Raw genomic sequence first — 14,616 nt, forward strand, 5'->3', positions numbered from 1 at the left:
GTGAACATGAGTCTGTGCACGTTCTAAGCCTAGGCATCAAGAGGCCATGATGCTTTCACTCTTGCTGCTCTTAGGAACCCTGTGACCACCACCATATAAATAAACCCAGGCTAGTCTTCTACAGGATAAAAGACAAGTGGCCCAAATACCTGTTGTCCAGCCAGTAGGAAGCCAATGACCAGAGAAGCAATTAAGGATGCTGACTGATGGCTGACTGCAGTCATGAGTGAGCCCCAGTGAGGCCAGAAGAACCACCCAGCCAAGCCCAGCTCAATCTGCCAACCTAGAGAATTCTGAGCTAAATTGATCATGTGAAACATGATTGTTGTTTCACACTTCTAACTTTTGGGGTCATTTGTTACTCAGCAAAGCAAACGAATACACTGTATCTACAGTGTTGAGCAAGTACAAAGAGTAATAATTATTTGTTGCTGATCAACTAACAAATATCCAGTGAGATGTCAATTTATCCCACTCCCAAGTGAAATTCAAATGGGTGATCTCTATGGATATACACTCCCTCTATCTCCATCATGTGCTATAATGAATAAGGCTCAATGGCCATAAGAGTAATAACACATTCGTATAATTTAAAATTAAAATCTTTTTTTAGCAATCTGTATTTTCAAGATGAAATTAACTTAAATTATGTGGCTATCAAAAACATTCTCAAAGTGTTTGCTGAGAGTGTTTAATTTTATTTTATAAAAATGCATAAATATTGAGGTGTGGGGGTGTGTGTGTGTGTGTGTGTGTGTGTGTGTGTGTGTTTAACTTAGGGTAAAAATGTGGCTCAGAGAGGTTAAATGGCTGAATATCTTATCCAGACTTCCTGGGTATCAATTCTAGCTTGATCATTTTACCAGTCTTGTATCTTTGGGCAAATCATTATTTTCTCATTTATAAAACAGGGACAATAATAATGTTCCCAAACCCATAAGAGTATTACAAAGATTAAATTAGTTAGTTAATAAGTGTAAAGCACTTAGAGCAGGGTCCTGGTGTAAGGAAATGCTATATTAGTGCTATTATTCGTATTATTTTTTGAGAGAGAGTCTCGCTCTGTCACCCAGGCTGGAGTGCAGTGGCGCCATCTCGGCTCACCACAATCTCTGCCTCCCGGGTTCAAGCAATTCTCCTGCCTCAGCCTCCCAGATAGCTGGGATTACAGGCACCCACCACCACGCCCAGCTGATTTTTGTATTTTCAGTAGAGACAGGGTTTCATCATGTTGGCCAGGCTGGTCTCGAACTCCCAGCATCACGTGATCTGCACACTTCGGCCTCCCAAAGTGCTAGGATTACAGGCAGGAGCCACCACGCCTGGTCTATTATTCATATTTTAATTAGGAATAACAGGAGTGGGTCTAGAACTAGAAGCCCAAACCTCAGGTGTTTCCTGAGTTTAATCTCTTCCCAAGCCTTATGTGTCAAAACCAGGGTTCCTTCCACTATACTGTGCTGTCCAATACAAAAGCTATTAGCCACATGTGGCTATTTACATTAAAAAGTAATATTAACTAAGTTAAAAATTGGCTTCCTCAGTCACCTCAGCCACATATAAAGTGCTCAGTGGCCACTGGCAGCTAAGGGCTACTATACTGGACAGTATGGACAAAGAACATTCCTATCATTGCAGAAAGTTCATTGGATAATGCTGAATTGAATAAATACCAAAGATACTTCTGAGTTTGTTTATTTATTTATTTATTTGAGACAGAGTCTTGCTCTGTCGCCCAGGCTGGAGTGCAGTGGTATGATCTCGGCTCACTGCAACCTCCACCTCCCAGGTTCAAGCAATTCTCCTGCCTTAGCCTCCCAAGTAGCTGGGATTACAGGTGCCCCCCACCACACCTGGCTAATTTTTGTATTTTTAGTAGAGGCGGGGTTTCAACATGTTGGCCAGGCTGGTCTTGAACTCCTGACCTCGGGTGATCCGCCCCCTCGGCCTCCCAAAGTGCTGGGATTACAGGCATAAGCCACCGTGCTCAGTCATACTTCTGAGTTTCTAAAAAATCACTTTTTGTTTTTTTTTGTTTTTTTTTTTGGTAAACAGCAGGGAACTAACTTTGTCTCCATATAAAGAAACACTAAAATTTATGTTTCTTAAAGGTAAATTAGGATCAAACATCCTAAGTGGGGTCAAATGACATGGAGTGACCATCAATGGTGAACTAGTCATGGATAGATTATCAGGAATGTCAGGAGTGAGAATTCACCTTTCCGAAACTAACCTTCTCCTTTTTTTTTATTTTGAGACATGGTCTGACTCTGTTGCCCAGGCTGGAGTGCACTGGTGCAATCTTGGCTCACTGCAACCTCTGCCTCCCAGGCTCAAGCGATCCTCCTACCTCAGCCTCCAGAGTAGCTGGGACCATGGGCAAACACCACCACACTGGCTTATTTTTTGTATTTTTTTGTAGAGGTGGAATTTCCCCATCTTGTCCAGGCTGGTGTCAAATTCCTGAGCTCAATGAATCCTCCCACCTTGGCCTCCCAAAATGTTGTGATTATAGGCGTGAGCCACCATGACCAGCCTGGAACTAACCTAAACTCCCTTGACTTTTATGCAGAAGATTGGTTCTTGTGTGGAAAAAAAGAGTCAAATATGTATAAGCATACCTATCAGAAACTACAAAATTTGATGGTATAAAAAAATTGACTGGTGTTTCTTAAACACATAGGCTAGGTGATAAATGTTTTTACATGTGTTAGTTCATTAATGTGTACAACAAATACATGAAGTAGGGGCCATTATTATATCCCAAATTTATGGTGGAGAACCTGAGGCTTGGATAGATTTGCTGGAGGCCTCAAGACCACTAGGTAGAAAAGCTGGGATGCCAAAGGAGGTCTGATTAACTCCAAAATCCAGGCTCACAGTCATGAATACTCTACCCCCGTAATTAGGAAAAATAACAGTGTTGGTTTGGACAACGTGTGCATTTGACACCCATTGCTGTGCATTCAACCTCACGCTAAGTAAAGACGGTGAAGCCATGCCCCATTCCTGAAAACTGTCTCGGAGAATGGAAAACCAGGAAAGAGTATGGACTAGATTGGTTGAAGCCAACTCTTGGCATGAAAAATGTAATTCTACCTACATATGGGGCAAGAATGTAATTCCAAATAAAAGAACAATGCTGGATACCTGGGGAAGAATAGTCTCTTCTTCTCCAAGTAATCATTCAGCCCTTTCTGGATGTCCTCCAAGAGAAAGTTGGCTTCTTGAAGCTTCTCGGCCATCCGTGGCTGGTCGGCTGCCACCAGAACCCTGTTATCTTTCACCTGGGTTCCATCAAGAAAAATGAGACTCATCATAAGGTTCCCAAGTTCTGAGATTGGTCATTGTATTGAATGTGTGACCTATCAACTGACAGCACTCCTTGTCCAGCTAACTGCCTCCTGATCCCCCTCCTAACTGCACAGGGGTGAATGCTTATGGAACATGACCTTGTTCCTCTGATCATGGTTGACTGGGCAGGGATTGGGTACTAAAACCAACCAAACCCAATTATATTTTAACCCAAGGAGTTTAGAATCCAAACCATGACATTCTATACTAGTCTGGGCTGAGTGAGAATTATGTTTCTCTGTGTGATGGAGTGATAGAGAAAGCCAGTCTTGGGGGTGGGGGTGGGGAGAGAGAGAGAGAGAGAGAGACTAAGGCAGGGCCAGGAAAGAGAAGCCAAGATCAGAGAGATGGAAGGAGTTCCTAAGAGAAGAGGCTTCTGGGTTCTAGATCCATCTTTTGTGAGGCTTGGCTGCGCTATTTGGCCTTGGGTTCCATGAGACACCCATTTGGTCTTCTCGTTTCAGCTATCCTGAGTCGGTTTCTGTCACTTGCACCCAAACAACCTTAACTAATAAAGAATTGGCTTATGCTGGCTGGACAATCTAAATTCCATTTATCTCACTCCCACAAACAAAGCAGGGAAGACAAATTGCTTTGCAGCTAAATCTTTTTAAGTGCACCCCAGTTTGATCACACTTGACTTAAGAAAGGAAAATGATTTGACCTCATAAAAGATCCCTCTAGGTGCCTTGCACGCCCAGTGAACTTACCATCCTTCAAGGCTTGATCCCAACGTTCCTGCTTTAGAGGCCTTCCTTGACACCCTGAGACAACTAAATCACTCTTCTGCATTCTAATAACTATTTGTATATTACTTTTTTTTGGGTGGGGGGGGACAGAGTCTCGCTCTGTTGCCCAGGCTAGAGTGCAGTGGCGCAATCTGGGCTCACTGCAACCTCTGCCTCCCAGGCTCAAGGGATCCTCCTGCCTCAGCCTTGGAATAGCCGGGATTACAGGTGCACACCACCATACCCAGCTAATTTTTTATATTTTTAGTAGAGACGGGGTTTCACCATGTTACCCAGGCTGGTCTCCAACTCCTGAACTCAAGCAATCCGCCTGCCTTGGCCTCCCAGAGGGCTGGAATTACAGGCATGAGCCACCGCACTCAGCCAAGGCAGCAAATTCTATGAAGACAGAAATCATATTCTTGCCACTTTCAAGTATTTTCTGATTTCTAGTATAACACCTGGGTCATTGTAGGTACTGAATAAACATTTGTTAAATAACTGAGTAACCAAATGTGGGTAATTGTTGGAATTCTAAAAGGATTCACTATAAAACTGTTATTGCATTATCCTGTAACAAATACAACCTTGTAAGAAATGACAGTTAAATAATACAAACTGCCTATAGTTACTGCTTGAGAAGTGGGATTTCAAAAGGCTTCTGCTTTCTATGTTACGTATTTGTATTTGCTTTTTTTTTTTTTTAATTTTTTTTGAGACGGAGTCTTGCTCTCTCTCCCAGCCTGGAGTGCAGTGGCACGATCCCAGGTCACTGCAACCGCCGCCTCCTGAGTTCAAGCGATCCTCCCACCTCAGCCCTCCGAGTAGCTGGGATTACAGGCATTCACCACAATGCCTGGCTAATTTTTTTTTTTTTTTTTTTTTTTTTGTATTTTTAGTAGAGATGCGGTGTTTCACCATGTTGGCCAGGCTGGTCTGGAACTCCTGACCTCAAGTGATACCCCCGCCTTGGCCTCCCAAAGTGATGGGATTATAGGCATGAGCCATCGCACTGGTCATATGTTTGCATTTTTAATAATAACAACTTCTGAAATTAGAAGAAGATATAAAAAGATTGATTTTCCAAAACTCTAGTTCATTTACAAGTTTCAAGGAAGGTGACTAGAATGCATAATGAGGAAACATTTGTATTTCTGCTGGTAAGAGTTATTTGGGTATAAAAACTTACCGCTTGGGACATAAGTGATTTCCAGTAACTATCAACAATGCCAAATTTCCTCCCCTCTTCTGGCATCTGGGCTATGATGTCCTCTGAACTGAAGATTGGTTCCAGGTACAACCAGGTGGCTTGGCATTTCAACCAGGCATCCAAATTGTCTTGTATGCGAATTAGCTTTTCTTCCCATTTCTGTGAATTTAGCATTTCATATCTGGATCATTAACCTGCCACTCTGCATCACAGGCCCATGGAGAGAGCAAATGGATGGAGCTGTACATTTATTCATTCATTCAGTCTGTCACTTGTTTAACAAATACTTATTGAGGGCTCCCTATGCTCTGGTCACTGCTCCAGGTGATGAGAACATAGCAATGAATGAAACACACAAGAGCTTTGCCCTTTACGGAGCTCACGTCCTAGCAGAATAATTACAATAGTTATACACGTAATCTGTGAGAAGTGATGGTCTGAGTGCTTTAAGTATATGGAACCAATTAAATCCCACAGCCTTACAAGGTAGATGTGATTACAAACCACGTTTTCCAGATGTAGAAACTGAAACACAACAGTTTAGTAATGTGCCCAAGGTCACACCACTAATAAGGAGCAGAGCCAGAATTTGAACCCAGGTAATCTGGCTTCAGAGTTTGTGTCCTTAGCCTATGTCACTGCTACAAACAATGAGCACAGGAGGCCAAACCCCTATCTTCGGGTAGCTTACATTCTAGATTACTACCATAAGATGCTTCCCAAATGCATGTGTATTTGGTGCATTCAAATGCCATCTTCTCTTTTGGCAGACAGTTGCAAAGGCTCAGCATGCCATATGCTTTCTTGGATGGTTATTGCTTTCAGTCTTGTGTCATTAATTAATTAATTAATTTACTTATTTTTGAGACGGAGTTTCACTCTTGTCGCCCGGGCTGGAGTGCAATGGCGCGATCTCGGCTCACTGCAACCTCTGCCTCCTGGGTTCAAGTGATTCTCCTGTCTCAGCCTCCCAAGAAGCTGGGATTACAGGCGCCCTCCACTATGCCTGGCTAATTTTTGTATTTTCAGTAGAGACGGAGTTTCACCATGTTGGCCAGGCTGGTCTTGAACTCCTGACCTCAGGTGATCTGCCCACCTCGGCCTCCCAAAGTACTGGGGTTACAGGCGTGAGCCACTGTATCATTTATTTATTTATTTTTCCAATTAGGACAAAGTGACTTTCTTTGTTAACTGAACGTGAAAACCTTTCCCCTCCTCTGAGAAACCCAGAGCTAACGAAACATCTCAAAGCATTCAACTTCACTTCCTCTTACCCGGCATTCTGCTTCTATTGGTTTGATGAATGGGGAGCCACACATGGTCTGGGTCTTTATCACGTGATCATCAAGTAGCATTTGAATGTCATCAATTGCACACAAGATGTTTGTATCCTGTAAATAAAGATGCCCCACCCTGTCAAGATTGTGAAACCTCCCCATTTTTCTTTTCCTTTTTTAAAAATTTATTTATTTGAGACAGGGTCTCCTCACCCAGGCCTGAGTGCAATGGCTCAATCCTAGCTCACTGCAGCCTCAAACTCCTGGGCTTAAGGGATCCTCCTGCCTCAGCCTCCCAAGTAGGTAGGACTACAGGTGTATGCCACCATGCCTGGATTTTTTTTTTTTAAGACAGAGTTTCACTCCTGTTGCCCAGGCTGGAGGGCACCAGCAGAATCTCGGCTCACTGCAACGTCCACCTCCCGGGTTCAAGTGATTCTCCTGCCTCAGCCTCCTGAATAGCTGGGATTACAGGCAAATGACACCACGCCCTGCTAATTCTGTATTTTTAGTAGAGACAGGGTTTCACTACGTTGGCCAGGCTGCTCTCAAACTCCTGACCTCAGGTGATCCACCCGCCTCGGCCTCCCAAAGTGCTGGGATTACAGGCATGAGCCACCACACCCAGCCTGGATATTTTTTTTAAGAGATGGGGTCTCACTGTGTTGCCCAGGCTGGTCTCGAACTCCTGGCCTCAAGTGATCCTCTTGCCTCAGCCTCCCAACGTGTTGGGATTACAGGCTTGAGCCACTGCATCCAGCTACCTCCCCATTTTTCATGCTGATCCCTTAGGACCTCCCAGCTCAGAACTCCACTCTCATGGAGTAGGAATCTATGTCTTGCAGGGAATAGGACTTCTACTTTCTTCCTTGAAAATGTTATTAAAGATATTTAGGCTGGACAAGGTGGCTCATGCCCATAATCCCAGCACTTTGGGAGGCTGAGGTAGGAGGATCGCTTGAGCCCCGGAATTCAAGACCAGCCTGGGCAACATAGCAAGACCCCATCTCTAAAAATTTTTTTTTTAAAAAGACATTTATTGTCCACCTCCTTTGCAGAAGTCAAATACAGTCTAATCCAAGACTCATAGAATCTGCTGGGGAGGAAGATTTCTGCCCCTTTCCCTATGTTCCTGCTTCTTCACTTGCTTTCCTGGCTCTCCTTTCCCTTGGGTAGGAAGATCGGCTGCTAATCTGACTGGTTAGGCCTAGACCTGCGGTTTCCACACTGTGAACTGATGTGCCCTGGGGCACCGCAGCCAACTCAGAATGAATGATTCTGGTTATTTAAAAATAAAATACAGCTATTAGTTTTTCTTTCAATGTAGGTGTATTTTTTTCAAACATTGCCTAAGTTGTTAGAGCATAAATCCTTATTAAGTTGTTTGGACCTAATTACTGCATAAACAAAGCTATTAGGTATTTCTTTTGGCCTAAGGGCACTGTGAAAAAAGTACTTAGACACAAAGGCATTGTGAACCAAGAAAGTTTGGGGACCTTTGTTTAATTAATTAATTAATTAATTAATTTATTTATTTATTTTAATTTTATTATTATTATACTTTAAGTTTTAGGGTACATGTGCACAACGTGCAGGTTGGTTACATATGTATACATGTGCCATGTATTTATTTATTTATTTTCGAGACAGTCTTGCTCTGTTGCCCAGGCTGGAGTGCAGTGGCATGATCTCAGCTCACTGCAACCTCCGCCTTCCAGATTCAATTGATTCTCCTGCCTCAGCCTCCCGAGTAGCTGGGATTTCAGGCAAGCACCACCACGCCGGGCTAATTTTTGTACTTTTAGCAGAGATGGGGTTTCACCATGTTGGCAAGGTTAGTCTCAAACTCCTGACCTCAAGTGATCTGCCTGCCTCAGCCTCCCAAAATGCTGGGATTACAAGCATGACAGGCACGAGCCACCATGCCTGGCTTGTTTTATACATTTATTGGGTCTTTTTTGAGACAGGGTCTCACTCTGTCACCCAGGCTGGAGTGTAATATTGCAATCACAGCTTACTGCAGCCTCAAATTCCTGGGCTCAAGCAATCTCCCTGCCTCAGCTTCCCAAATAGCTTTCCAAGTAGCTGGTGCACATCACCATACTCAGCTAATTATTATTATTATTATTATTACTATTATTATTATTATTATTTTGTAGAGAGGGGGTGTTGCTGTGTTACCCAGGCTGTTCTCGAACTCCTGAGCTCAAGTGATCCTCTCACCTGGACCTCCCAAAGTGCTGGGATTATAGGTGTGAGGCACCAAGCCTGACCAAGTGGTCCTGTTTTACAAGTAGATAAGGTCTAAGGTGTGCCTTAAAGGCCAGGCCCTGTGGGTGGCACTTTTTCTCCTGGGCCATTGTGGCAAGCAAGCTGACAAGGGTCTGACCCTGGGGCAGGTTTGGTCTTTCTCGCTCTGTTCTCACTTCTTTCAAGTCTAATCTAGGAGGCTAAATTTGGGCCTAGCATGTATTCTCTTATCTGTTTTACCAGTAGCTCAGCACTGGGAGGTGTGTTGGGCTATTAATAAAGTGGTTTCTTGATCCCCATTTAGCTACTGAACCTTGTCTGTAGTTACTTTAGGCAAAAACTCTGCAGATTGGCCAGGTATAAGTGAGCTGTTCCCCAGGTCTCCTAGCTTATACTCCTCTTGTCACCCCAACAGCCTCTATAGCAGTGTCTAATCCAAGCTGATCATGCAGCCACGCTTCTGAGACCCATGGTGGCTGGGTCACCCTTGCTGGGAGAGGCTCAGTAATGAGGCCCTGTGCCCTCAGCTCTCTTCCCTCTCATCAGATCATGTATAGTTCTGTTAGGTCTCAGAACACGATACCCCGAAGCATTGCACCTTGATTTGCTGAGTATTTTGAACTGAAGGACACTGGAAGGCCTTGGAAGCAAGATCTTTCTGTCCATCTTTTTCTTCCTTTCTCCTGCTCCTTTATCTTTCCCCTAAGACAGTCCATAGAAACTAAACTCCTCTTGCCCGAAGCAAGTATAAAATCCAGAAATATCACTCTGACCAAGACAGCCGGCCATAAGGAAATTCTCTGAGCAACCTTGTCTGATAGTGGGTCACAAGACCGTCGTTCCTGAGGGGGTCTTGCCCTATGCCTGGGAGGAAGGACTGCTACACAGAGAGACCAAGAAGAATCTCAACAGGCAGGTCTTGCTAGGCTTCCCATGGAGTCTAGACCATTATACCACACGCTTTTGTTCAATTTCATTTCCATACAGCTGTCCATTCTTCATCAAACCTAAGCCCCAAAACACAGTTTTCCCTGGGTCTTCACTTTCGATGGTTCCAAAGTCATGTAAAACTTTGATTAAATAAAATTTTAATGCTTTTCTCTTGTTAATCTGTCTTTTATTATAGGAGTATCGGCAGTGAATGACCTTCATGCTAGGTGAAGAAAGGGATCACACCTTTTCACCCCTACAGCTCTTCCTTGAGTGAAATCAAGACACTCCAACCATTTAAACTGAATAGGGAAAGAAGTCACAAGTAGATAACATGCAGCCTGGGGAAGGAAGGAGGCTTGGGAGCTTTTGGTTCTCAATCTACATTGCACATGAGAAAAACCAGGGGTGCCTGAAAAATACAGATGCCCGGGCATTCTGGGAGGGGAGGAGCCAGGAAGAATCCATTGGGAGATTTTAAAGCATCCCAGATGATTCTACAATGCAGGTTTGGAAGCACTGCTTTAGGAATCAATGGTTGGGCCTGGCGTGGTGGCTCACACCTGTAATCCCAGCAATTTGGGAGGCGGAGGTGGGCAGATCACTTGAGGTCAGGAGTTCAAGACCAGCCTGGCCAACATGGTGAAACCCCATCTCTACTGAAAATACAAAAATTAGCTGGGCATGGTGGCGGGCACCTGTAATCCCAGCTACTTGGGAGGCTGAGGTATGAGAATCGCTTGAGCCTGGGAGGCAGAGGTTGCAGTGAGCCGAGATCACGCAGTTGCACTCCAGCCTGGGTGACAGAGTAAGACTCCATCTCAAAAAAAAGAAAGAAAAAAAGAACCAATGGTCTGCAGGATGTGTGTATCAACCTGTTGCCTCCATGATTTACAGCTCCCCAAGAGCTGCAACCCTCATCCCTACCTCACACCCTATCCCAAAAGCAAGCCAGACCCTAATGACAGCTGAGCAAACGCTTTGGGTGTGTAGCACCTTCGCATGCACTGTACGAACTCCTGTGTTTTCTACAAGTGCAAGTGAAAAGAAAGAAACCTACACCCTTACTATTCAAAATTGATCAATATTATCTGGGAGCTTGTTAGATCTGCAGAATCCTAGATCCCATCCCAGACCTGCTGAATCAGAACCCGCATTTCAACAAGATCTCCGATGATTCCTGCATGCATTGACATCTGAGAAACACTAGTCATTGTCTGCCCCTGTGCTTCTGATGGGACTGGGAAGCTTTGGAATGGTGTACAAGCCTGCACCTTCACTGGGAGGTGCTGATTTAGAGGCTTGCTTGGTTCCTTTGCACTGAGAAAGCTTCTTGCTCTGAATCAAAAGTCCTGTCTGATTTGAAGAATGAATCTCTTCGGTGGTGCTGAGAGGAAAGGTGACTGACACAGAAAGGCAGACAGTAGGAAACAATCAAGACATGAGCGATTATTTCTCTGTGAGTTCTGTCGCCATTCTGAATGAATCGTTTCTGTAATCTATTGCATAATAAATGGGGCTGCTTTCAAAAGGGGCTGCGGTTGCAGTGAGACTCACAGTGTCCCTGTATTTCACGAAGCTGAACGTCACGTTAACCCAATCCAACTTCATTCTATCCAAGTTTTTCTCCAGAGAGTATTCCTTGCTGGCAGCTGCACCAATGGGCTCCAATCTAAAGAGAGAACACAGCAACAGCAACATCAACAGGAGGCAGAGAAGACACATCAAAGGAGGAACTTCAGGCCAGGCATGGTGGCTCATGCCTGTAATCCCAGCACTTTGGGAGGCTGAGGAGGGAAGATTGCTTGAGGTCGGGAGTTCGAGACCAGCCTGGGCAATATAGCAAAACCCCATCTCCACTAAAAACACAAAAATTAGCCAGGTGTGGTGTATGCCTGTAGTTCTAGCTACTCAGGAGACTGAGGTGGGAGGATCGCCTGAGCCTGGGAGGTAGAGGCTGCAGTGAGCTGAGATCGTGATTGCACCACTGCACTCCACTCTGGAAAACAGAGTAAACCCTGTCTCAAAAAAAAAAAAAAAAAAAAAAAAAGGGAGGAATTTCAGCTCAGTCTTAGGAGAATCTCCAAAAGCCCTTAATTTGACCAAAAGGTTTACTATCCTGCTCTAAGATCTGCCAGCTACCGCCAGTGTTTTGCAGGGTTTCTCACCCTTGGCACCGTTGACTTTTTGGGCTGTGTTATGGGTTAAATATTGTCTCCCCGAAAATTCATATATTGAAATTCTAACCCCTAATATCTTGGAATGTAACTCTATTTGGAGAAAGGATCTTTTAAAGAGGTAATTAAATTAAAATAAGTCATGAGGGTGGGCCTTAATCCATTATAATTGGTGGCCTTATAAGAAGAGATTAGGACACAGACACACAGAGGGAAGACCATGTCCATTCATAGGGGAAGACAGCCATCTGCAAGCCAAGGAGAGAGGCCTCAGAAGCAACCAACCCTGCCTACAACTTGGCCTTGGACTTTAAGCCTCCAGAATTATGAGACAATAAATTTCTGTTGTGTAAGCCACTCAGTCTGTGGTATGCTGTAAGAGCAGCCTGTTCAACAAAAATTATGAGAGGTCATTATTCCGGACTGAGCTCCTGCACTAGACCCCAGCAGACCAGACCAAACCAAAATGGAGTCACTCACGCTAAATGGCATGTAATCAAACTGAATCTTTAAGGAAGGAGATAGATCCCAGAACAGGACAGTTTTTCCTGAAAACAGGAGATTCCAGTCTACCTGACTCAGAGAATAAGGAAGTTCCCTCTGCTTGAACCCTCATAAAAAAATAACCTGACATTAATTAATCTTTTTTTTTCATATTGTTCTGTTTCCTTATAAAACTTACCATTGTGCTACTGCCCAGTGGGAACTCTCATTCTATTTTGGAAAACAGAGGCTGCCCTGATTCATGAATCTTGATTAAAAGCCAATTAGACTATAACTCAATTTGTTGCTTTGTCTTTTGATGAGACCTAGCAAACTCACATAGGCTGAAATAATTGTCATGGGGAGCTGTACCGTACCTTCTAGGGTGTTTAGCAGCATCCCTGGTCTCTACCCACTAGACACCAGCAGAAGACTCCCCAGCCCTGCCCCATCTTTTGCCAGTTATGACAACCAAAAATGTCTCCAGATATTTCCAAGTGTCCCTTAAGGGTGGGAAATGGCCCCCAGTTGAGAACCACTGTTGTAAGGTCACTAAAATAAGACCTCTTCTTTCCATCTTTGTTTATGCCTTATTTGCCCATATTCTGATTTCTTTTATTTCTTTTTCCCCCAGATGGAGTCTCACTGCGATGCCCAGGGTGGAGTGCAGTGGCATGATCTTGGCTCACTGCAACCTCTGCCTCCCGGATTCAAGCGATTCTCCTGCCTCAGCCTCGCAAGCAGCTGGGATTACAGGTGCCCTCCACCACACCTGGCTAATTTTTGTATTTTTAGTAGAGACGGGGTTTCACCATATTGGCCACGCTGGTCTTGAACTCCTGACCACAAGTGATCCGCCCGCCTCGGCCTCCCAAAGTGCTGGAATTACAGGCGTGAGCCACCGTGCCTGGCCAGTATTCTGATTTCTTATTCAGATTTTGAACCTCTGTTAATTTATGTGATGGCTCTTGCTCCACTTCCCATCCCTTCCCTTTTCAAAAACACCTACTATTTTCCTGATACTGGGTCCACCCGTCCATGGCCCCTCTATTCCACAGAAAGGGGCATAGAGGGAGAGAGAGAAGAGGCAAACAAATTCCTTTCTTCTTGTTTCCACATGGAGATCTGGGTCCTAAAACCGAGGTGTGGCAAATAATTGGAAAGCCAAGTTCTTGGAAGTGGAAAGAGGGACTGTTCTCTCTGCCTCAGCCCTGTCTTTCATTGCATCCTTGAGTGTAGAAGAGACCATCTGATATTTACTCATAGGTCAGGAAACCAACGCTCAGAGGAAGCAAGTGACATGTCCAAAATCACAGAGCCGGGGAGTCCTGGAACTGGGTATTGACACCAATTCCTCCTAATCTGACTCCTACCCTGGTGTTTCTTCTTCCACCCTTATGATATGCCTTCTCCCTTCTCTTACTTAGAAAGAGCAATAGAACTAGGCCAGGCACGGTGGCTCACTCCTGTAATCCCAGCACTTTGGGAGGCCAAGGCAGGTGAATCACCTGAGGTCAGGAGTTCGAGACCAGCCTGACCAACATGGTGAAACCCTGTCTCTACTAAAAATACAAAATTAGCCAGGCATGGTGGCGCACGCCTGTAATCCCAGCTACTCGGGAGGCTGAGGCAGGAAAATCGCTTGAACCCGGGAGGTGAAGGTTGCATTGAGCCAAGATCATGTCATTGCACTCCAGTCTGGGCAACAAGAGTAAAATTCCGTCTCAAAAAAAAAAAAAAAAGAGTAACAGAACTAATAGAACTGTTCATATGTGTTCAATCAAATAGGACCAATTAAATAGAGCGGAGAACCCTCATTTAGCCTCTAGAAGGGAGGAAGATTAGGAGCAGAAAATTACAAACAAGGACTGATCAGGACCTCAGCAGCATGGTCACTGACTTAAATATGGCCTGTGAGAGGCGACCAAAATGAGTGTGCATATAGGGAATAATTAATAAAGGCAGGTGCCAGCCCAGATTAGTATGAGACAAAGAGTCACAAGGCCCAGCCTCCAGTACTCACTGGCTGTGTGGCTGTGGCCAAGTCACTTGACAGGCCTCAGGTCCCCATATGCCCCTATCACAGGCTTTGGGGTTCAATTAAATAAGACCAAATGCTGGCGCCAGGCCTCATGAATTACCCTAGGGTATGACTTAGAATGCGAATGATTGAACAGATGAGGGACTAATCAGTCTGGGAATTCATG

At 44.5% G+C, this 14,616-nt stretch overlaps 1 protein-coding gene across 3 annotated transcripts in view; it reads right to left on the reverse strand.

The window, feature by feature from the left end:
- The window catches only part of DNAH3 (dynein axonemal heavy chain 3), a 219,907-nt gene that overhangs the window by 131,012 nt on the left and 74,279 nt on the right, over positions 1–14,616 (reverse strand). For all 3 annotated transcript variants that reach the window (XM_016929616.4, XM_016929615.4, XM_016929617.4), the window contains exons 21-24: positions 11,307–11,421; positions 6,567–6,683; positions 5,272–5,451; positions 3,151–3,287 (exon numbers count right to left, since the gene is read on the reverse strand). In XM_016929616.4, coding sequence (XP_016785105.2) covers positions 3,151–3,287; positions 5,272–5,451; positions 6,567–6,683; positions 11,307–11,421 — 549 coding nt within the window. The remainder of the gene's footprint in view (positions 1–3,150; positions 3,288–5,271; positions 5,452–6,566; positions 6,684–11,306; positions 11,422–14,616) is intronic.

Source organism: Pan troglodytes, chromosome 18 (genome assembly GCF_028858775.2).
Source record: "Pan troglodytes isolate AG18354 chromosome 18, NHGRI_mPanTro3-v2.0_pri, whole genome shotgun sequence".
Classification (NCBI taxonomy): Eukaryota; Metazoa; Chordata; class Mammalia; order Primates; family Hominidae; genus Pan; species Pan troglodytes.